The sequence below is a fragment of the Orbicella faveolata genome, unplaced genomic scaffold (assembly GCF_042242905.1).
Source record: "Orbicella faveolata isolate gen_17 unplaced genomic scaffold, um_ofav_v1 contig_36, whole genome shotgun sequence".
Lineage (NCBI taxonomy): Eukaryota > Metazoa > Cnidaria > Anthozoa > Scleractinia > Merulinidae > Orbicella > Orbicella faveolata.
Genome location: NW_028301565.1, coordinates 10,909,485 through 10,932,088, shown reverse-complemented (window position 1 = coordinate 10,932,088; position 22,604 = coordinate 10,909,485). Strand labels below are relative to the sequence as shown.

The window sequence follows — 22,604 nt, the reverse complement described above, 5'->3', positions numbered from 1 at the left end:
AATTTCAAGATCCCGCGGGAATTCGTTGTGGAACACAGTCCTCCCTCTTTTTCACAGTTCGCGTGAACATGGTCAGTCAACATGGCCGACGAAGTAGCGCGTGCAGCACATCACAACTATGACACAATTGTCTGTTCATGGTTTGTTTATTTCCGTTTAGTCAATGATCAGTTGAATGTAAATGGAATCGAAAAATGTTTTCAGTGACGAAATGGTGGTTGGGTTTGATCCTGGTCGTAAAGAGAAGAGCTTATCTTCCCTGCAATGTGGTCTCTGTGGCGCTGTGTCAGGCGTGGTAACAAGAGTGGTTGTTCAACCCCTTGATGTTCTTAAAATACGGTTTCAGCTACAGATTGAGCCAACATCTAAGGTATTATTACATCTAACTGAATAAGAATTTTGCGTTTATCTACTTCTCACAAATACAGTATATATCTTCTGACTTTTGAATTCAGTTTTGTTTACATAATTTAAGCTTCCTTGTTCTTGTGTATTTCACTTACTGGAGCGAATTTTAAACAATGCAAATTTATTTGTATCTGAGAGGAACTGTAACAGTTGTAGTTTATAATTTCTATACAAATAACAGAACTGGAATATTGGCCTGATTGTCAGTAGCCCTTATGCATATGATGACATCGGACAAGAAAATGTCACCACCGAGCCTCGCTTTGAAAACCTTATCATGGACAAATTTCCAAATCGGCAAAGGCGAAAAGAATACCCTCATGAAAAACAAGCCTAAAGCTCCAGGGGTTTGAAAAAATTTTGCAAATGGAGGCTTGGTGGAGAATTTTGAGTGCGTGATGTAATCATGCATAAGGCATATTGCGATATATCTGATTACGTGTGTTATTGTACGATGAAAGATAATTTGATTATTTAATTCTTTTGGCTAATTGACAACATGACAACAGGACTACAAATTATTCAAAAATTGGTATAACTTATAATTTGTCGATAATTTCTGTATTTGAGAGAATTATTGATTAAAAATAGAAGTAAATAAAAAAAGACACACAAACCTGTAATTTGATTATTATTGAATCAAAAGTATTGTTTTCCTGCTCTGGAATCATGATTTTAAAAAATAGAAAGAATAATTTCGGTTCTCAGGGTGTAGTTAAAAATCTTAAAAATGGGATATCTATAACTGTCTACTGCACTTTGTCAGCTGCAATACAAATGTTAAGAAAGGTTATATGTGCATTACCATCTTGAGGGGACTAAAATAGTGTCATAGATGCTGGCTAATTCAAAGCCATTGTCTCTGTTCAAAGAGGGCTTACATAATCTGACCTCAATTGCCTCTGTTACGTGGCATTTGAATGTGTTGCTTTCCGTGGCAAGAACTTTTGTTTTGGTAGATTCCACTGAATGTCCCGTGAGCTGGCAATGTTCATGAACAGATTATTATTGCTCAATTTGTCAATGAGATTTGGAAACACTATATTATAGGGTGGTGAAGAGGAAGTTTTGAACCTTTTTTAGATACTAGATGTTTTTTGCAATTATACATACATTGCATCACCTCTAGTCCCACTGTTTCATTTTATGTATCGTGCATATTTATTTACCCTTTATGCTTGCAAATATGGCACAGAAAATATGTGCAGTATATGTCAAATTGATCTTGAAAAATTTTAAATTTGAATGACTGATTCATAAACTAAGTTGTAATCTCAAGTTGTAAAACACTGACTTCCAGTAGCTATCTTTTTCCATCTTTCAGAAAGCTATCACAGGGAAATACTCAGGAATATGGCAGGCATTCAAACTAATTTACAAAGAGGAAGGATTTACAGCACTTTGGTAAAGAAAGTAATTTATTAAAAGATCTATAATTGTGTGTTAGTAGAGTTTTGACTGTAAACAGTCTATATCTTTTCTTAGCATGCAAGCAAAGCAAAAGAAGAACAGTCAAGTGGCAAGAAGCACAGGCAGGGAAAGAACAAAAAAGAAAGAAACTGCGAGAATTTTTGATTTTTCTGCTTTGCCATCTTTGACACCTACATGTATATTTGATTGATAGTTATGCTCAGTTTGCAAAATGACATCATTAGTGTTGTGTAATTGATTCAATATAAAGGTCTCGTAAACAAACCATACATCCATTAATGATTTCTTTGGCGACTTTAGACAAAGCTTTGGTAAATAAGACTTTTACCAAAACTGGTTAACGTTCTTTCTATTTGAAAGTGGTTCAGTAGTTTCTTGTTGTTCGAGCTTGAGAATTATCCTGCCTAGTTTGCCCTTACATGCCCCTTTCCTCACAATCTTAAGAATGTTCTTATTTCTTTCCCTAATTTGCATAATTTTAACTTTTCCAATCCCATGGAGGATTTCAGGAACAAAACCACTGCTTACAGTCTACTTAGAATGACAATTAAGTGACTATGCTAAACAATTTTGACCGTTGATTATCTGTTTTAATCTAATAGGAAAGGTCATGTACCAGCACAAGTTCTCTCAGTGGTGTATGGATATGTTCAAGTAAGGAATTATAATATTAATTAAATAGCGATATCTACGATAGCTAGTAAAGAACTTTTGTAAGAATTCCTGATTGAAACAGTTAATTGTAAACTCAAATGACTATTTATTTGACATCTTTACTTGAATACTAGAAGATTATTCTGTCTGTCTCTCTTTTTTTTCAGTTCATGTCATTTGAAGCTATTACAGAAGTTATCTGGAGAACATATCCAGCGAGTACAGGTCCAAAATGGAAACCAGGTCATTAAAACTTTCAGTATTCATTTCGTGCCTTAGAAGCTCATTTTTGTCATTTTGAAAGGAATTAAACATTAATATTAGTTGTGTTGGACGAGGTGCATTGGCCTACTTGTTGTGCGTTGCATTTAACTGTAAAAACTTTCACTGAGTATAAGTTTTGAGCATAACATTTTTATTGTGCATTTTTTATGCTGTTAAATGCAATTTAACAAAGTTAACAACAAAGAGTAGCTGGTGCTTCCGGTCAGTGGTATTTGTATGGTATTGCAGGCTCAGTGCACTTCACCAATGTACTAGTGTGTTCTGGCATGGCGGTCCCTGGAACGTTTTGGTTGTAGGATTGAGCAGTTTCTTGCACATCTTTGGTCTATTCATCGACATCCCCCCTCAGTGTTCTCAATTCTTAGATCCACTATAACAGAACTGTTAACGAGATTTGATACTTTTTACCTAAAAGGCAAAGCTTCTCTTTTCTTCCTACAAGGTTGTCATTCCAGTCAAAAAAGTTTAAAAAATGTAATTTCAACAAAGAATGGCCTGAAGCAGTTGTCATTGTTTTAGATTCTGCAGACACTCAAGGACACTGAAACCTGAATTTTATACTCACTTCCATCAAACTGAGTTGTTTTCTTTGGGTTTTTTGTTACAACACAGTGACTCACTTTGTTAGTGGAGGCCTGGCTGGATGCCTGTCGTCCACAGTAGCCCAGCCTTTAGATGTTTTACGAACAAGGCTTGTTGCACAAGGAGAACCTAAAGTAAGGTTACTTTTGGTGTCTTTCATTTAATAAATAATTTAAAAATTTGCAATACGTATCCTGCATTCTGATTGGCTACCCAAGTGGGAATGGTGAGGTCCTCGTGTTCTACAAAGAAATAGTGCTCTTTAAACCATCCAGTATATCCTGTATTGGCCAAGCAATCTGAATTGTGGTCGTTTTGCCAGTTCAACCGAACTGTAAGTCGTTTCGCCCAGACTGTTAGCTCCATGGTAAATGAGTTAAAGAACGAAAAATGAACACGTTTTGTGTAATTTTGCTTTATAATGCCAGCAATGTTTTCCTTTACACTTGTTCAGTGCTCATCCTTCTTTGGACTTTCAGTCCAGGCAAAACAACTTATTGCGGGCAAATTTGCATTGGGTGAACTGGCTTTCAGGCAAAACAACCGGTTACCGGCCAAGCTCTTTCAGTCAAGATGGTTGGATATATAGTGTAGGCCTCAGACTTGGTCAATATTCCATAAAATGGATACTGGTCAATAATGAGGAAAACCTGCCTTGGGGTATACGTAACCTGTGACTGAATAGCATTCTGTTCAGGAAGGGGAGGAGTACCCAGCTGCAAACTGTGAAGCTGTTGAAACCGTTTGAAGCGATTGGAATCCTCTTGTTTTTGTGGAATACCTTCATTGGAACAAGCTTATCTACCTATCTTTAACCCCCAGTCTGTGTTAAAAGTTTATTTTGAAGCTGTACGTAACTTATTTTCAACTGCGACATAAAGTTACCTTTAAACCAAGGGGAACACAGAATCGGAATTAACTATTTATCTTGATCAGTCACAGGAAAATATCATAATTATGTTGCTCTGCTGCCCCCTTAGAAAAGAAACATTAACAGGTTCTATTGTTTTAAAATTCAACACATTTTTTTTCCAGGTTTACGAGAATCTCTTTCAAGCTGCGAGTAAAATGTATGCTAATGAGGGAATTAGGTCATTTTATAAAGGTGAGACTGCTTGGTGTTTGCTTCCTCAGGTTCTGATGTGTATGGAATGATAAAAATTATCACAAATGGCCAATTAATGTGCCTTCCCATGGCCCTAATTAAAAGTACTTTATTTACAATGGAACTTCTTGCAGCGGGCAACATGGATGAAATTTAAGGAATTGAAATGTTTATTTATTGAGAACTATGTTTATTTATTCCACTATGGATGACAATCTTTTTTGAAAACAGACTGATAAATTTGAAGCGTATGATAGTAATTAGAAAATATCAAAGGAAGACTAAAAAATTTGGTTGTACTTGAATTTGAATACTACCAACTCCTCTAAACTGTTAGAATCCCCTTGTTGGCTAACTGTCACATTTTGACTTGAAAACGTGTTAGGAATTAGAGACAGAATCAGGTGGTCTGTCTAATTGAAGGTTTTAAACATTTAAAAGATTTGTGTGGAACAAAATTGCTGTAGGCATCCTACATATTGGGATAACTATTGGTCAGGACAGACTAGCTTCCTTGATGTAAAATTAATTTTGGAAAAAGTGAACTTGACATACATAATGCATTTGTTTAGGGCTGGTTCCTACTCTAGTACAGATTTTCCCTTATGCTGGGCTACAGTTTGGCTTTTATGCCTTTTTCAAGACTCTATGGGAAATGTCAATTAGGATTAAGGTATGTTTCCACCACACACAGTTTGGGACTTGCATTTATACCACCAAAAATGCTATTAATGCAGATTGGAATAATGATTGAAACCCATTTGTGGTTGTAAATGAAAAGGTCTTTTTGAGTATAAAACTTTCACAAGTACACTATTGTATGTTGTTACATAATAGAAAGAAATGCAAACTAAATGTGTCAGTTGATAGCCATCATGTTACATTCAAGGTTGTTCTGTCAGGAGATTGTTGTCTGTTTGTTTACACCAGTGCTAGAATTGACTCTTAGCCAGTGTTGGAAATCATGAATTTTAACAGCTGAGGCAAAGTTGAGCACCATCAATTGAGCATTTAACCAAATGAATAACCTATAACATGTAAACAGAGTTTTAACAATCATTCTGTTACAGCAACCAGATCCATATAAGCCAGCTGATGTTGAGGAGAGCCTTGTGTGTGGTGCATTGTCAGGGATATTTAGTAAAGGAATTATTTACCCCCTTGACATGGTCAAGAAGAGACTACAGGTGTGTGAGATACACTCACTTTATACAGTACCTGATACCTGATATGAAGCTGACTTCAGTTGACAACTATTCTTTTATTAACAAGGTGGTCAGAAGTAAGCTAGCTGCTGGCAAAATCACTATCTAGGCTGGCTACTCTGCTACCTACTCCGACAATAACGTTGCTTACATCAAAATATGTTGACAACCTGTGGATAAGGAAACACTGTTTTTCTACATCTTACACCTTACATCTTATTTTTGTTTTTGAAAGGTGCAAGGATTTCATGAGGCCAGGGAGTCATTTGGCAAAGTCCAGAAGTACAGTGGTATGTTAGATTGCTTCAAGGTTATTTTAAAAGAAGAGGGTTCCACTGGCTTCTTTAAAGGACTTGCTCCAAGCACAATTAAGGTAAGGAAGATAGAGCAGTGACATGTATGTTACAAGTATCGTAGAGCAGGGTTGTTTCCAGACAGAACTCAGGATCGCCGGTAACAGCAACAAACTAATTTATTTCCATAAGATAACTTCACGAATTTACAGCACTAAGCTTCTTCAAATTTGAATCAATCTGTCTTACAGCAGAACCTCTCACTCTAATATACCTGAGGCTTAAAGTTCTAGAAACTTCTATTTGGAACTAAATTAAGTAGTTTGACACAGTTTCTAATTTGAGTAATTACATAAGGATTAGAATGTTCTGGAATGTTCTTATACAAATTGGTCACGGCTGAATGACTTCCGGTTCTAGATTGTTCTAGAAATTGACCCAGACAATTTTTCGTAACAATGTATCACACCTAATGTTACGATTGCTCAGGTATAAGTAGGCTTGGGAAACAGTAAATGCAAGACTTTCCGAGAAGGTAAGACCAGCTTTTTTCCTTGCTAGCCCAAGACATTTTGACTTTTGAAATTGCCAGGACCAAGACTTCAAAGTGTTATAAATGGCAGTGAGAGTGATTCAGACTCTAAGATGTTCAGATGTCAGTCATAAAACCAAACAATCAAATTGGACTTAGTCTTGTAAAAACTGTAGATCCCCAGACAGCTTTTTGAAAACTTCATGACTGCAAGATGTGCATGATTATGGAACGCCAGAACTGTCTTATGATACTTTTTTTATTATATTGGGTGGTTATGTCATTATATTGAGTCCTTATGTTATTATATTCGGTGATTAACTCATTATACTCGGTGCTTATTCCATTATACTCGGTGCTTATTCCATTATACTCGGTGCTTATGTCTTTATATGCGGTGCTGTCTTCATTATATTCAGTGCTCATTCCATTATATTCAGTGCTTCCCTCGTTATATTCGGTGCTTTCTTCGTTATATTCGGTGCTTTTTTCATTATATTTGGTGCTGTCTTTATTATATTCGGTGCTTTCTTCGTTAAATTCGGTTCTAACTTTATTTTTGTGTCTTCTTCATTATTACGGGTGCTAACACTATTATATTCGGTGCTCTCTTCCTTATATTCAGTGCAAAGGCCATTATATTCGGTACTTCTTGTTCGGTGATTACTTCATTATATTCGGTGCTTACTTCATTATATTCGGTGCTTTCTTCGATATGATCATCACCAGTCTTCGCAAGGGGCCGTACAATTTGGAGGTAGTCTAGGGAAAGCCAGGAAAAATGGGTGTCGCGAAAACTCAGACCCCTCGAAATTAAAAACACAGTTGTTATCATCTGAATTGCTCTATGGCCACAATGGGGCGAGATGTTTATCTTCTCCGGTTTATGTTGTCGCATCGATCGAACGGTGAAACACAAATATTTAACTTCTCAGGTTTATCGCTGTCGCGTTGGTCAAACAGTGAAGAACTAACAAGGTTTAGAACAGCAGCCGACACTGTTTTCCAAAACAGACCTTTTTTATGCAATCTTATGCAGCAAAAAGATGTGTTGTTCTCTGAAACATACTCGTTTGATCGCAATCTGCTTTTTGACTTTATGTGCGTTGCATGACTGTCGGCATGTAACCCGCAGAAATTAACAAAATTTAGAAAAAAAAAGAAGAAAAGAGTACATAGAGATAGCTATGTTTGCGTTCCAACTTATAACGGGAATAGTGAATATTTCTTACAGGAAACAGTAAGTTTCAAACCAAACACTTCTATTTCTTTTTTTCATACCGCTTAGATTAGTTAATTATTAAATCTGCCTCATGGCGGGGCCTTCACGCCAGTTTTCAATTTTCATTCACTCACATTTCGAGACCAGACATGGCGGTTCAATCGGTTCGACCTTCACCTGCTTTTTACGTGTTGACTTTTTACATGCCAACAGTCACGCAACGCACATAAAGTCAAAAAGCAGATTGCGATCAAATGAGTATGTTTCGGAGAACAACACATTTTTTTGCTGCATACGATTGCATAAAAAAGGTCTGTTTTGAAAAACAGTGTCGGCTGCTGTTCTAAACCTTGTTAGTTCTTCACTGTTTGACCAACGCGACAGCGATAAACCTGAGAAGTTAAATATTTGTGTTTCACCGTTCGATCGACGCGACAACATAAACCGGAGAAGATAAACATCTCGCCCCATTGTGGCCATAGAGCAATTCAGATGATAACAACTGAGTTTGTAATTTCGAGGGGTCTGAGTTTTCGGGGTCTGAGGTTTCGGGGTCTGAGTTTTCGTGACACCCGTTTTTCCTGGCTTTCCCTAGACTACCTCCAAATTGTACGGCCCCTTGCGAAGACTGGTGATGATCATATCGAAGAAAGCACCGAATATAATGAAGTAAGCACCGAATATAATGAAGTAAGCACCGAATATAACGAAGTAGTCACCGAACAAGGAAGTACCGAATATAATGGCCTTTGCACCGAATAAAAGGAAGAGAGCACCGAATATAATAGTGTTAGCACCGTAATAATGAAGAAGACACCAAACAAAGTTAGAACCGAATATAACAAAGAAAGCACCGAATATAATAAAGACAGCACCGAATATAATGAAAAAAGCACTGAATATAACAAAGAAAGCACCGAATATAACGAGGGAAGCACCGAATATAATGGAATAAGCACCGAATATAATGAAGACAGCACCGCATATAAAGACATAAGCACCAAGTATAATGGAATAAGCACCGAGTGTAATGAGTTAATCACCAAATATAATAACATAAGTACTCAATATAATGACATAACCACCCAATATAATAAAAACAAGTATCATAAGACAGTTCTGGCATTCCATACATGATCTCTAAAAGTACAAGACTGTGAGATCCTTAAAATTTGACGAAATTTTGCAAGACCAAGGGTTTTTAAAGAACCATCCACCAGCAGGGCTCGAAATTGCTACTCACTGGTCGCCAATGCGACCAAAAATTGAGCACTGGCGACTTCCGTTTTGTCCGATAACTAAAGAAAACCACGACACAACTTTTGTTTTTAAATCTTTATATTAGGAAATCAATCGGATATGGTAGCTAGTATACAACTCACCTTTCCGTCCCCAGTAAAATAATGTCTGAATATTGCAAGATAATCGAAAAAATTGAATTTATTTTGACACGTCGATACCATGTTCACGGCGTGCCATATTGTTTCAGCGGCTTCTTCCGAAACTGAAAAGGTACTTCATGTATGATACCTTATAATGTACCGTTATATACACCTTAGGACCAGAGACATGCCACCTGAGAACGGCGGTAGCTTTATAACTTAGTGTTACTCGTGTTGTTTCTAATTGGTTTCGCTCTTCAATTGTGACTTTTCTTACATGCAAAGTAACGTATAAAATCGTGTTCTTGTGTAAGGTATATATAAAATAAGTTGGTGACCAAAATTTACGATCTGGCGACCAAAATTTTTCCGTTGGTCGCCAGCTGGCTCCCAAACAAACAGTTAATTCGAGCCCTGCACCACCCCTATAACTTTGAAGGAAACCTGTATATTGGTCCATTGAGCCCAGCCTTAACTTTTGAGAGTGAACCAGAATTTTTTACTTTGTTTCAGGCTGGTTTGTCAGTGGCTCTTATTTTCTGCACATATGAACAGTGCCTGATGATGGCAAGAGGGTACATTCATGATGATGACGTGCCTGTGAGCACTTCCACATCACCAAGTTAACAACATCACAAGGTGTAAAGTCCTAGAATTGAACACTTATCTTGAGGATGAAAAGAACTCTTTTTTATTATGCCAGTCACTTTTATTATGAAAGTAACTTTGACAAGATTGGTATATTAGTATTAAATAATGCTTTGAATGTTTTACTGTCATATAATACTAGATTGTATGTAAATAATAGTAACTATTATTTATATTGTCAGAATTAAGTTAGTATATGTTATTTGACAGTTAGGTTTTTCATTTAACGTGTAATATAATACTTATTAAAAGCCGATTAGAAGTTTGAGGTTCTCGTTATAAGTCGTAAAACTAAGGAACTGTATACAAACAAATTTTTGCAATATTAGGGAAATACTATTTTGACATTCTGAATTTCTCACATTCACATTTACATTTAATGCTACAAAATTAATATAGGAAGACATCTGGAAATGTCAGTCAGTTAATATATTTATTTTGATGCACTACTTTCAAAAAACAGAGCAACAATTTTACAGATATCATATAACTTATGATACAAAAAGCATGTTCGCCTTTTTTAACAAGTAAGTTTTGGGGTTACATTTGGATTCTACAATTTTTGTGCACAAATATGATTTATATAAAATATTATTATTCAGTAGTGAAGGTGGATTTTTGCTGGAAACCTTTGATCTCTTTTGGTTGAAAATCTAAGTTACTAAACAAAAATTATTACTACAGAATTTTCAAGTATCTTTACTTATAATACTCTTACCCCTTTTCTGGGCATTTTTTATTACCAAATATATGTATCTTGATGAGATTTTAAAAATTACCTACAGACTGCAATAAAATCTTGACCAGCAGCAAACTTCTATTTAACTGAGTTTCCTTTTAACCTTTCATCTTCAGTTTACTTATAACAAATTCAAGAGATGGGATACAAGAGTAAACAACCTGATCATCTCAGTAACAAATCCTATGTTGAACCTGAGCCAATCAAAATGTCACTCCTTTTCGACATGAAACTTTCATTAACATCAAATTTGCTCAAGAGAGTCATTGAGAGATTTCCTTTAATTTGACTCACACTTGCTGAAAGTTAAAGAAAACTCTTGCACAGTTCTCATCCATAACTACTTATGGCATCCTTGCCTCCCTTATAAAGGTGTCATATTACACCCTATCTCCCTATAATGACCACCCCACCCCCTACACTGTATTTACAACATCAAGAACATATTAAATTATGAAAGAATGTGTAGAGTCTTTCCTGTCTTTGTAAATAAAGACATCATGGTCCTGTCCATGACGTTTCAAAAGGTAATATACATTTCATATCTGTTCAAAAACATATTTGAATGATGATGTAATTTAAATTGCAAAATCAAAATTTGGGGCAATTTTGATCATGTGACATCCCTTGGAACAAAGAGAGGTGGGTGTGGTAGAAGTGGAATGAATCTTGTCTTCAGATCTGCGGCCATTTTAGCAATTTCTTCATCATCTCTTTCGAATAACTTGATGGCATGTGTGAATGTAAGGGAACCTGTTAAACAATGAAATTACTTAGTCACTTTTACATTTCCATAACACAGTATAACCTAATATTATTTAACTTCACTCAAACATCCCTGTTACCCTGGAAGCAGTTGGTTTATCCTACGCCGAATGTTCAGCGTAGGAGAAACCAACTGCTTGCAAGGTACATCCCTGTGTGACCATCTCTTAAAAGTAACCACTTTTTCAAAACAGTGATCAACAAATGATGTGACTCCATCAGGAAATGAGGGATGCATTACAATCTAAAACATGTGAGCAAGGGTAGGGGATAAAAGACTTGATGGATGATCTCCAAAACGTCTTTGTTCCATGTGTCACATTCCTGATCATAAACTGACTCTTCATAGCGGAGGAAACAAGTGCCATTTTTGAAATTGACTAATTTCTTTGTTGAAGCATTCATAAAGCTTCAGATTATTATTATCCAATCAAAGAACAGCAAAACCACAGTAGAGTAATCACTTTATGGCATGTTCAGTAACTTTGAGGCTCAGTCAGTATCAGACAAAATTCACCATTAACTCATACTGAACTGTTTAAGCCATTTGTAGAATAATTATTGTTCTAAATGACACAGCTGTTAGAGAACAGACGGTTCAAGTTACCTTGATCCCCATCATCTGAAAAGCCATGACTTTTTATCACCTCTTGCTGAATCTCGGCAGCAAATGGCAGTCGATCTTGAAGAAGCTTTACCAAGTCATTTCCTGCATCCTGTTCAATTTCCCGTATTTTAGCCTTGTTTTCTGGTTTCTCAAAGGTTTGCAAAATGTCTCTCATGGCAGCTGTTAAACATAAAAACAATTCAGTGATAGATTTGGAGAGTGGTGCCAGGGTATATTTTGTTATAATTTTATCTCACAGTAAATAAGTCCATGCAAGGATTTTAATTTTGTTGTTTAGTGATTAATATAACAGAATAAATTCAACATGTTTCCAAAAAAGGGTTATAAATTTTAAATGTTAACTGACTGTGTAGGATGAAGATTACACATCAATCAGCAGCTTCCCCCCACAGGGTATGATCCTTGGGGACCCTGGGGGATTTGTTCAAAAGCCCAATGAAATCTCATAGTGGCGACCCCCTGTTAAGTGTTAAGTACCCAGTTATCAAATTCAAAGTCCCTTCCCCCCCCCCCCCCTCAAAAAAAACGTGGACTTGCAAAATGTTTGTATTTGAATAAATAGTCATTTCTACAAAGCCTCATGCTAATTTCTGACAAATCAGTCTGCTAGGCGGCTAACCCCTATTAATTAAGCAGCCTGGTCTCTTATCAAATATAAGAGGTTCAAAATGTTTTTTTAACAGGCCATATTTCTGTCATTTCTAGCCCTTAAGAAAGAAGGTTTAGAATTCATAGCCACTGATATGCAAAACATTCCCCACCCTTCTATGAAAAAGGTTGGTTTTCATGGGAAAATTCCAGTCCTCGACCCTCTCCCTCCCCTCTCTCAACTCAAGAAGCTACTCCCACGGCAAGATTGTGATCAAAACCTTGATTCTCCATTAAAAACAGTATTAACTTCCCTTAGACTCCTACGTAATAGGGTAATAATACTGTGTTACTGGCATCAATTCCCTGAATTCCTGGAGTACTCTAGCCTAGCATAATAATACCCTGAATAATAACATTGTTCTTTCGTATTCCACAGAAGATGCGTAGATGACGCGCATTTCTGAGAGGTTCAGCTGTTCGCGTCTCGTGTAGTTCTATTTTGAGCTGGATCCTTTGGACAGGACAGATTCAACAGATTTTTCATTCCGATTGCAACTTAAATGCTTAAACAATCTCAGAGTATTTTCCGGTCGTCAAGTAAAGCAGGGAAAATTAGAAGCCATTAGAAAATTCTGTATGCAATTAGCAATGAAAAATTTCACTGATTAGATCGTAAACAAGGGAACTCGGTCATCCCACCTTTCACTTGTTCCACCGTTACATTCGACAACCGATTTTGAGCCATCACAAAATGAAACGAAACTTCCAAAAGCCGTCGTAAACACAGAAAGTCCCAAATGCCCAACCTCTTCCCCCCTTACGTCACTTCCGGTCTGGAAGCTATAAAGAGCGGCACCTCAGCACTTTCTACCAAACTGTGTTTGACACGAGTGCGTTATGGCGAGTGGGTCAGTACAATCTGTTTTCCGTTAATGTTTACAGTCATTTCTGCTGATTTATTTGACCCTAATGTGATCTGATATTCTGTAGAGCTGGTCCAACTCATTTCCTCGTTTTCTCGCCTTGTATTTCAGTTCGCAGACGATAAAATGTTCGCATCATCCCGAATCTCCGTTGATCGAAGACTATCGTGCGGGAGATATGATTTGCTCAGAATGTGGTCTTGTTGTCGGAGATAGGTAAGATTCTGAGTATTTACCTCTAAAATATACTTCTCTGATTTCATAAGAAACCGGTGAGTTCCTTGGCTGCTGTTGTTGTGTCTCAAACAGCTTGAGATGAATTAATTTTAAAACCACTTCCACGAGCACCGAAACATATTTTCCAAGATAGAATCACTTTTCAATTTGGCTTCTTCCGTGTTCAGTGCTCTTTTTCCTTTCCATATGTATCTGATTTTTTTTCTTTGGCGAAGATAAAATTTTGCCAACCTGTTGGTTATAACGTGAAACGCAAACACGTTAACACCGGTGAGAACTGGAACTACCAGTCAGTTCCCAGCGTGTGGGTCACTGATTCATGACTGCATATTGGTGTGCTGACGTCATCTTTTTATATAACAAGGAACTAAAAGCTGCAGTGGATAATTACATTAAAGGTTGATGCTTGGATAAGTTCTGCTCTTTCACTTACTAACAGTTGAAAACAAAACACTTATATAATGAGGAACTAGAAGCTGCAATGGATATTAAAGGTTTATCCTTGGATAAGTTCTGCTCTTCCAATAGACCATTTTACAGTCAGTAAATACAAAATGCAGACTGCAGACTGGGTACAAAATGCAGACTGTACACTGCAGACCGGGAACAAAACACAGACTGAGAATAAAGACTGTTTTTTGTCAAATGCATGATAACATGTCATTTTCAACTTACCGAGTGTCACGCAATCTCTTTTCTGCAGTCATCTTCCACTGCTTTTTTTTTTTCATCTAATAAGTGATAACATGCTGTAACATGTCATTTTATAGCTTACTTAGTGTATTCTGTGATCATCATCCAAATTGTGGATTATTCTTGGCTATATTCATTATCTTCTTTCTTTAACAGAACTTTTAAAAAGCTTTCATAACTTGTTTCATGGAAATATTATCTGGATCTATCTAAGAAAAAGTGAATAAATAAAAGTGAATCTTGTAGCAAATTAAAGAAAGTCAAAGTTTCCTACACGTGCAGTGTGTCTTTAAGTACAAACGAAGAACAATCGGCAAATTCTTACAGGAAAAAGCAAAGCGTCATTTTCATGACTGGTCGTTTGTTTACTTTTCTTGTCACTGCTTGGTAACTAGTTATCTACGCAATCATTAAATAATATAGAACAATCAGTGAGTGTTCACCCTGAGCATTGAAAAGCAGAGAGGTCTGTATCAAAGCAAGGTCACTGCCAGCCTTGCTTGCATTCATAGGCCAGGTAACTAAGCGCACAATTGTAACATGGCCTCTATAGGGGTATTTATTTAAGGTTACTTCCCACCTTCACAGGTGCCCTTCGAGAAATAAATCGTACGCGCGCCAGTTTCAATAAAACCCCAACAAACTATATATCATAAGAAAGCTTAGTAAATGTACTTTACGAAAAAAATACAATTTCAGCAATGCATTCTTTTAGGAAGTGTCAGGAGGCGGTAAGGCGTGAAATGACCAAGGGTTCTTCTATTGAATTTATCGGCTATCGAATTCCGCAGTATGAGCAAAATGGCTGCACAGTCTTATTCACAAGGCATCAATCAACAAAATTGTGTCGGGCTTTTTCGATATTCTGATTGGTTGTCTAGATATCCATATCTGAAGTTGGAGTAGCTAAAAATCTGCGAGACGTGTTGCGTAAATGGACGCCATGGGGAAAATGTGTTAAATATCAAAATATCCCGACACACTTTGGTTTGTCATTATCTCTGGAATGTTCTGGCGAAATTTCACATCAAATCTGCATACCCTATAAATTCGCTCAAAGTGGGTGTATTTGGCCAAAAATTAAATGCGAGATTTTAGCTTGTAAAGGTTCGTAAACAACTCGCGTCACGCCCGGAGATTATCACGCCTAATGAAACCGCAAACCAATGGACCAACAGGACCTCCTAGTGTCTCTGACAATAGATCAAGATTTCCCAGGAAAAGCATTGCATTGCAACATGTTTTTTTTATCTCGCTCAGTGGAGTTCAATTTAGGACGGCGACGTAATATAATGGGCAAAGACGCCAAAGGCAAAGGCAAAACCCACGCCAAAAATGTTTAAGGCGGAAAATGTGCTGCTGAAAAACAAGACGTTAAGGAATCGATGGACAGCTTAAGAAATACCTTTATTGCTGAAATGAGTTCCCTTGGGTAGGTTTCATTTTCTTCATCGCTTCCGCCAGATTCCGACAAAGAATCTTGTTCGCAGCCTGCACTGACGTTGACTTTGATTTTTAAGCTACTTGTTCCAAGAATATTTGAACGCTCCGGATCTTCAGCAGATGCCGAGATTGTCGAAGGCGTTTGGCCAAACCAAGAGCCTTTGTCGCTCCTGGCAAGGTTTTTTTTTTTCTTTCCTTGACAATATGGAGCTTTTTCTTTCTTCTTTGGGCCAGTTTTTTTCGTTTTCTTTACCCAAGGACTTTTTTCTGCTTTTGGTTTTTCAATAGGAGTTAGCGTAAAGAGCTTTCATGGGGGAATTTTTATCAAGTGCGTGATGTAAATAAAAATATGCAAATGATATGAAATATGAGCGATGAGCGTTTGCCGCGAAAATTTCCCCAGGGTTCTCACCCGTTGACAAGATTATGACACCTTCCTAGTTTATTAACTTTATTTGAAAATACGTTTTTACTAAATAACTCGGCCACTTTTTGAGATTTTTAATGTTTTTCCTTTGGAAACACTAGATAAAATAACGAACTTAAATTTTGTCAAATAAAAGAAAAAACGATTTTTTTGGCCTCTGAAGGTGGGAAGTAACCTTAAAAAAATAGAATTTAAGGGGGAGTGCTTATTAGAAAGGGGCACTTACAGGAAGGTCCCCTCCTGTAAGCCAACAATTTAGCTTTATTTGCTCCTTTAATTTATCCAGGGTTGTTGATGTTGGCTCAGAATGGCGTACCTTTAGTAATGAGAAGTCCACTAGTGATCCATCTCGTGTTGGAGCAGCCCAGGTAGGACGGAAGGCTAACAACAAAAGTCAGCAAAATCGGATTTCTCCCCAAGATACATCCATGAGAGTAAAGAAAGTATCAACTAGATACTACAAAAATCAACTTTCAATGTGAGAATTGCTAAGGAAGGAGATCAGCTGGGGAAGAAATGAAGGTGTTATGAATGCATTCATAACATTGGACTTCACGCCTCCAAGTTCGACTTGTGCATGTCTAACTCAACAAAAGTTGTTACCAGACTGCTGCCATCCACATAGAACACCTTGCAAATATTTTGTTTGAAATCACGTAATCACCACCTTTGAAAACACTCCTTTTGACTCCTCTGTGGCACAAGTCACTGGTAATAGATGGTCCTGAGCTTGACTTTACTTGTAATTATTTGCATAAGAAATATCTCTTCTAAACATTTCAATGCAGATCTTGCCAGTCAATCAAGGAATTGGGCATTTATAGCTAGCCCACTGGGCTAGGAAAGCACTTTTTGCAAATGAAAACGTTTGCTAGCTATTGAAGTCAGCCTTACCCATTTTCTGAGCCCTGTTTAAAAGCATTTTAACTAATCAAGGTTAAAAATTAGTTGCTCATATCATGCCCACCCCACAACTAAACAACGTAAAACTTGGAAATTAAGTTATCGTAGCAGGGTGGTTTCAAATTTGTCTTCTCAAGATGACTGGGAAGCATAATCAACAAATTGGAACACCCAAAGCCTGATTTAGTTAAACTAGTTTAGTTTGTGTGAATGGGACATAAGTTTTGATCCAGTGACAACTGTTTTACTTGACAACTGTTACTGTTTTGATGTGGTGGCAGTCAGTGTGAAGCACTAGCAGTAACAACCCATCTGGTTAGCAACAGACTTAACCTTCTATTCTTCTTACTAGCAACTATGTTATTTAATTCGCATCCAAGTTGACAAGTAAGAAAGAAGTTAGAATTTTTTCCAAAGGGATTATTACACAGGAATGTAAGAAGACATTTAGGAGAGCTTTGAGGCTGATGGACTGTAAATGTTTGTTTGCAGAATCCATTGTTGGGTGGAGGAGACCTCTCCACAATCATTGAGAGGGTGCCACAGGGAAACAGTGAAACAGACGGCTACTCCAAATACCACAATCGAGGCGGGGTTAGTTATTGTTGTTGAAACACATGTTTGTAATGTTTGCATAAAAGAGATAGCATAGTTTTTTTATGTGTCATCAAGATGCAGATTTTACACAAACCTAATACTTACTCAACTGTCTGCTGCACACAGTACTTCAACACTTAAAAAAATTAATAATATCGTTTTATCATTTTTTAGATTATTATATTAAATGATTTTTCTATAACAGTCTACATGTTTTTAATAATTATTTGTATCTTGTTCATTTAGTTAACTGGTTCAGACAGAAGTCTCATGAATGCTTTTAGAGAGATTGGTATCATGGCTGATAGAATAAATCTTCCCAGGAAGATAGTGGTAAGCTTTGTTATTTGTGACCCTCCACAGGATTTCCTACATAATGGTGATGACACCGTGCGATGACACGGCACGCTGAGCATCACATTTAACACTTGGTTTATTGCAGAGTAGTAGTTGATGTAAGACTTTTGCGATTTTGACCATAACCCTCAGTGGGTATAGGGCCAGGAGTAGTTGATGTAGCAACATTATTCAAGAGAATGTAACCAAAAGAGGGATTTGTTGACAATGAGACAATTTGCTTTAAACTGGAGAGCCCAAGCTCTCCACAGGAATCCTCAGTGGTATAACAATCAAACGTTAAATTTTATAAGTCTATTTTTTCCCTGGAGTCAAAGTATCCCCAACACCCTTTGACATGGGAATTTCAACCATATACACATGTAAACACTTGCATACCTTCCTCTGAATCCAGACAAATAGATATTTTTGTATATTTATTAGCAAAAAGCATCCTTAATAATGCAATCCCCATGTTTTGATTTAGGGAAGTTGTTCCTTGAAAGACAGCGGAAATGGCATTTTCAAGTCCCTAAAAATACATGACCCTAAACCCCATAAGTGGCTCATCCACTCAATTAACTTTCTCTGGAATGCATGCTCCAGGAAAATTGTGCACTACACCCCTGCTTGAGACCCTATTTGTACATTACCCTTGTGCTCTCCATGTGCCTGACAGTAAATGTTCACTGCAGCAAAGAATTTAGTAGACAAGTTTATATTAAATTATTCTTGTTGACTGAATAAAATCTTTGTCTCCGGTTTTCTCAGTGGCAAGAGATTTTTGTGTTTTTGTTACTGGCAGTACAAGTGAACTAATTAAGCTATTTGTGGTTGGTTTATCCTCAGGACCGTGCGAATCAGCTTTTTAAACAAGTTCATGAACAAAAGAGTTTAAAAGGTCGGAGCAATGATGCTATTGCGTCTGCATGTTTGTACATTGCCTGCAGACAAGAGGGAGTACCAAGAACATTTAAAGGTAACAACAAATCATGCACTAAAAATAATACTGTGAACACATTCTCTGGCTAAAATTCATTCTATTTTACCCTTTGAAGACTAGAGACAGACATTTAAAAGTAAGGTGTTTCAAAGTATGTAGCCAGAGAAGGTGTTCACAGTTTTGTTGTTGTTGTTGTTGTTGTTGTTGTTACGCCCCCCTTTTCACATTGCATCGAAATTTGAAAGGAAACTGATTGTTCTCAAACTTGTCGATAGTTATTAAGCCTTATATCGAAGCAGAATATTAAAAGTTGGTAACAGTAACGAATTTCGCCTCAATTTAAATCTCTCTATGTAGCATAAAGCTAAAAAATCTCGGAGATCTCGGATTCACCTCTGTTTGTCTTTTGTTAACAGAAATTTGCGCTATCAGTAAAATCTCCAAAAAAGAAATTGGTCGGTGTTTCAAACTAATATTGAAGGCGCTTGAAACAAGTGTGGATCTTATAACGACAGCGGATTTTATGGTAAGTCAATAAGAGTGTTGTACCACATAACCTATGAGGCCAATCAGTTTGAGAGAAAAATTCTTAGTCGATTAAAACATTATGTATAAATGATATCTTCAACAAAACCAACTAGTCAACCAAATAGTGCATGACCTTTGTGATATCCAATTTTTGGAGTCGTTGAATTATTTTTTGGTTTTAGTCGAGGTTCTGTTCCAATCTTGGTCTTCCGCCGGATGTACAGAAGGCTGCTACACACATCGCCCGTAAAGCAGTTGATTTGGATTTAGTACCGGGGTAAGTGTTGTGTTGGACGTTCTTTTGTCAAATAAGTTGCAGTTTCGGTTGTGAAATACAAAAGAGCTGGCGTCACCATTCTATTCGCACATCCAACGATCACATAAAAATATGAGAAAATAGAGAGCTGTGAACAGTCTTATTGTTTGCTTCTAATATGACGCTATAAAAGTTAAAAATAACTCTCAACAAAATTTAAAGAGACTGAGATCAAAATTGATTCTCGCATTCTCGCACGAGCTGACCAGTAGCTATTCCATAATTATCCCAGTCTGGTTTTGTACAGAGATTGTTTCATTATTTAGTTAATACAACTCAGCACCATTTTTTCAGTTACGTTCTTTAATCACCAACTTTTGCCGTTTTAATCCTACTGAGCAAAGGGTATCATACATGTACTTTCCTCCCTGATGTGTCTGTATTTCTTGTTTCTTTCCTTTAGTCGAAGTCCTATTTCAGTTGCTGCCGCTGCAATTTACATGGCTTCTCAAGCATCAGACGAAAAAAGATCGCAAAAAGGTTCAAATGAAAGATTTTTTCCCTCGTGACTTTGAAATACTGTATTACTGTATGATCAGTGTTGTCTCGATCACTCACTGAATCAAAAATTTTACTTGTGTGTCAAATCGTTTCAGTATTCACTGGTAATAATCGAGGGGTGTGTTACATTCATTACCTCTCTCCCTCCACATACAAGTTTAATGCATTACTGCGCTTTCCAGTGACATGCGGACTCCAAAATTCAGAGCTCAACCGACAAATGCGTTTTACGCTACCGTGAATCAATTGTTCGGCGGCTCCTCTCGGCTTCCGACTACTGCCGAGCACTGTTTCGCTGTCTGAACTTTGCTCAACGATTTGATTACCGCGCGCTCGGCAGTAGTCGAAAGCTGGGAGGAGCCGCCGAACATTTGATTGACGGTACTGAAAAACGCATCTGTCGGTTGAGCTTTGAATCTTAGAGTCCGCGTGCTATTGAAAGGCGCAGCAACGGGTATCGACGCTGTTAGTTTGTTTCTGGTTCAGTGGAGCTGGAGGGTGTGGACTGCTGGCAGCTGTTTTTTTTTCTCTTAGAGTCACTTAGAGTTGGACGAGTGTTTGGCCATCGGAAGCGCAAAAGGGCGGTATGGCCGAGTAAGGAATGCCCATCCTTCGACCCATTCCCCTTTAGGCTAAAGCGTCTCGCTGCGTCTCCCTGCTGAATTTTGAGAGAAAAATAGACTGCCAGCATTCTAGGAGGGTGTGAAATAAATATATTCCCTTCTGTTCGTGGAGAATTTGAGAGAAACAGCTTAAAAATTCTACAATCAGTTCAAGTACTCGGTCTTAAAGTAGACCTTTTTATCCCAGATCAGTCATAAAAATCAATACACTGTTTTTTCTTTTTATAGAAATCGGCGACATAGCTGGTGTAGCAGATGTTACAATTCGTCAATCCTACAGACTTATCTTTCTACGAGCAGCAGAACTCTTTCCAAGCGACTTCAAATTTACCACACCCGTGGATAAGCTTCCAAATCTTTGATCCGTGTTCTCCGGCTCCTGCTTTTTCTCAGTTTAGATATTTATATTTATTGGCAAGAAATATTCTTCGATTACTTGTGACACTTAAAACGTGACCATTTTTTCTGTGTTTCAGTCTATCGTATCGACATTTCTTTCAAACTTGGTGAGTTCTGGGTTCACTTAATTCTACAGGCCATTTAAATGCGTGGATTCTGACAGTGTCGGGTTTGGCCTGCCCTTAACCTATCAGTTCAGTGCAAACTAAACGCTACTGACCAATGTATCGTCGGTAGAGTTGGAAACATGGCTCACGATGTCGGGTTTACGCCGGTTTCGCTACCTGTCGAGTTCGCTACATGTTCGCTGCCCACGGACACCAGCAAACACCAGCAAATACAACCAAATCGGCGATTCCTTTATAAAAATCATTTTTAATTGTATTAAAATAAATTATATTGGTTTATCGTACAGTTGCAGCGAAGTTTGATGATGTGTAACAGCCGTTTTTACCCAGGAAAACGTGTTAAAACAAGTATTAAACTTCAGACAACCTTAACTTATTGCATTTCTGATATTTTAGTAAGCCGAGCAATATTCTCTGCACATGACACACACCGCAAACAACAACACAAAGTCTATAACCTCCAAATGGGCCTGGCTATGTAATCAATAAATTCGGCGCATTTGCTAGAACTAGATGATGCTAATAGACAATTGCGAGATTATTAGCAACAATATCGTTCTTTTTTAACGATGTGTACCAAAGGCTGCTTGAGAAAATCGTCGCCTCAGTAACGGGGACAAGTGATGAGGATCTGATCCCCTTTGAAAGGATTTCTCGTTACTATGCAACATAGGATGGGAAGCACGGTGGCCTCATGGTTAGTGTGCAAGACACCGGATTGAGCTGTCCAGGTTCGAGTCCTGGCCGGGGTGTGTTCTTGGGCAAGACACTCAACTCTCACAGTGCCTCTCTCCACCCAGGAGTATAAATGGGTACCGGCTAATTTAATGCAGGGGGGTAACCCTGCGATGGACTAGCATCCCATCCAGGGGGGAGTAGAAATACTCCTAGTCGCTCCATGCTACACAAACCGGAATAAGGTCCGGCCTGATGGGCCACTTGGCTCGTATTCAGACTTTACCTTTTTTATGTACGTTAGGATGACCTCGTTTATTGAAAGGTTAGCAACAGTTTACAGCAAAGATATCATTTACTGGCTAATGAACGAAGAAACGCATGCACTGAGCACAAACAACACGCCGTCCGTTGTCGCTTTTTCGAAGCCCCTTTGTTAACCTCTTAATTCCGGTCTAGTGC

General features: G+C 37.6%; 3 protein-coding genes across 4 annotated transcripts; 2 read left to right on the top strand and 1 right to left on the bottom strand.

The window, feature by feature from the left end:
- Positions 1–38: 38 nt before the first annotated feature.
- Positions 39–10,561, top strand: LOC110066322 (mitochondrial thiamine pyrophosphate carrier-like). The gene is made up of 10 exons (XM_020773542.2): positions 39–370; positions 1,733–1,812; positions 2,442–2,493; positions 2,661–2,736; positions 3,391–3,494; positions 4,396–4,465; positions 5,038–5,138; positions 5,536–5,652; positions 5,906–6,043; positions 9,613–10,561. The coding sequence occupies exons 1-10, from the start codon at positions 182–184 to the stop codon at positions 9,724–9,726; spliced, it is 1,041 nt and encodes a 346-aa protein (XP_020629201.1). The 5' UTR covers positions 39–181; the 3' UTR covers positions 9,727–10,561.
- LOC110066326 (protein C10-like) lies at positions 10,162–13,949 on the bottom strand. Of its 2 annotated transcripts, none has more exons than XM_089275602.1 (3): positions 13,630–13,949; positions 11,859–12,038; positions 10,162–11,239 (listed from the first exon to the last, which is right to left on the bottom strand). In XM_089275602.1, the coding sequence occupies exons 2-3, from the start codon at positions 12,031–12,033 to the stop codon at positions 11,100–11,102; spliced, it is 315 nt and encodes a 104-aa protein (XP_089131728.1). In that variant the 5' UTR covers positions 12,034–12,038; positions 13,630–13,949; the 3' UTR covers positions 10,162–11,099. The 2 variants fall into 2 exon arrangements, with proteins under 2 accessions (XP_089131728.1, XP_020629204.1); XM_020773545.2 differs by lacking the exon at positions 13,630–13,949 and adding an exon at positions 13,170–13,305.
- Positions 13,327–21,839, top strand: LOC110066323 (transcription initiation factor IIB-like). Its single transcript, XM_020773543.2, has 10 exons — positions 13,327–13,378; positions 13,505–13,609; positions 16,480–16,561; positions 17,589–17,690; positions 17,940–18,026; positions 18,879–19,008; positions 19,389–19,498; positions 19,683–19,777; positions 20,220–20,296; positions 21,169–21,839. The coding sequence occupies exons 1-10, from the start codon at positions 13,368–13,370 to the stop codon at positions 21,300–21,302; spliced, it is 933 nt and encodes a 310-aa protein (XP_020629202.1). The 5' UTR covers positions 13,327–13,367; the 3' UTR covers positions 21,303–21,839.
- The last annotated feature ends 765 nt before the right edge of the window (positions 21,840–22,604 follow it).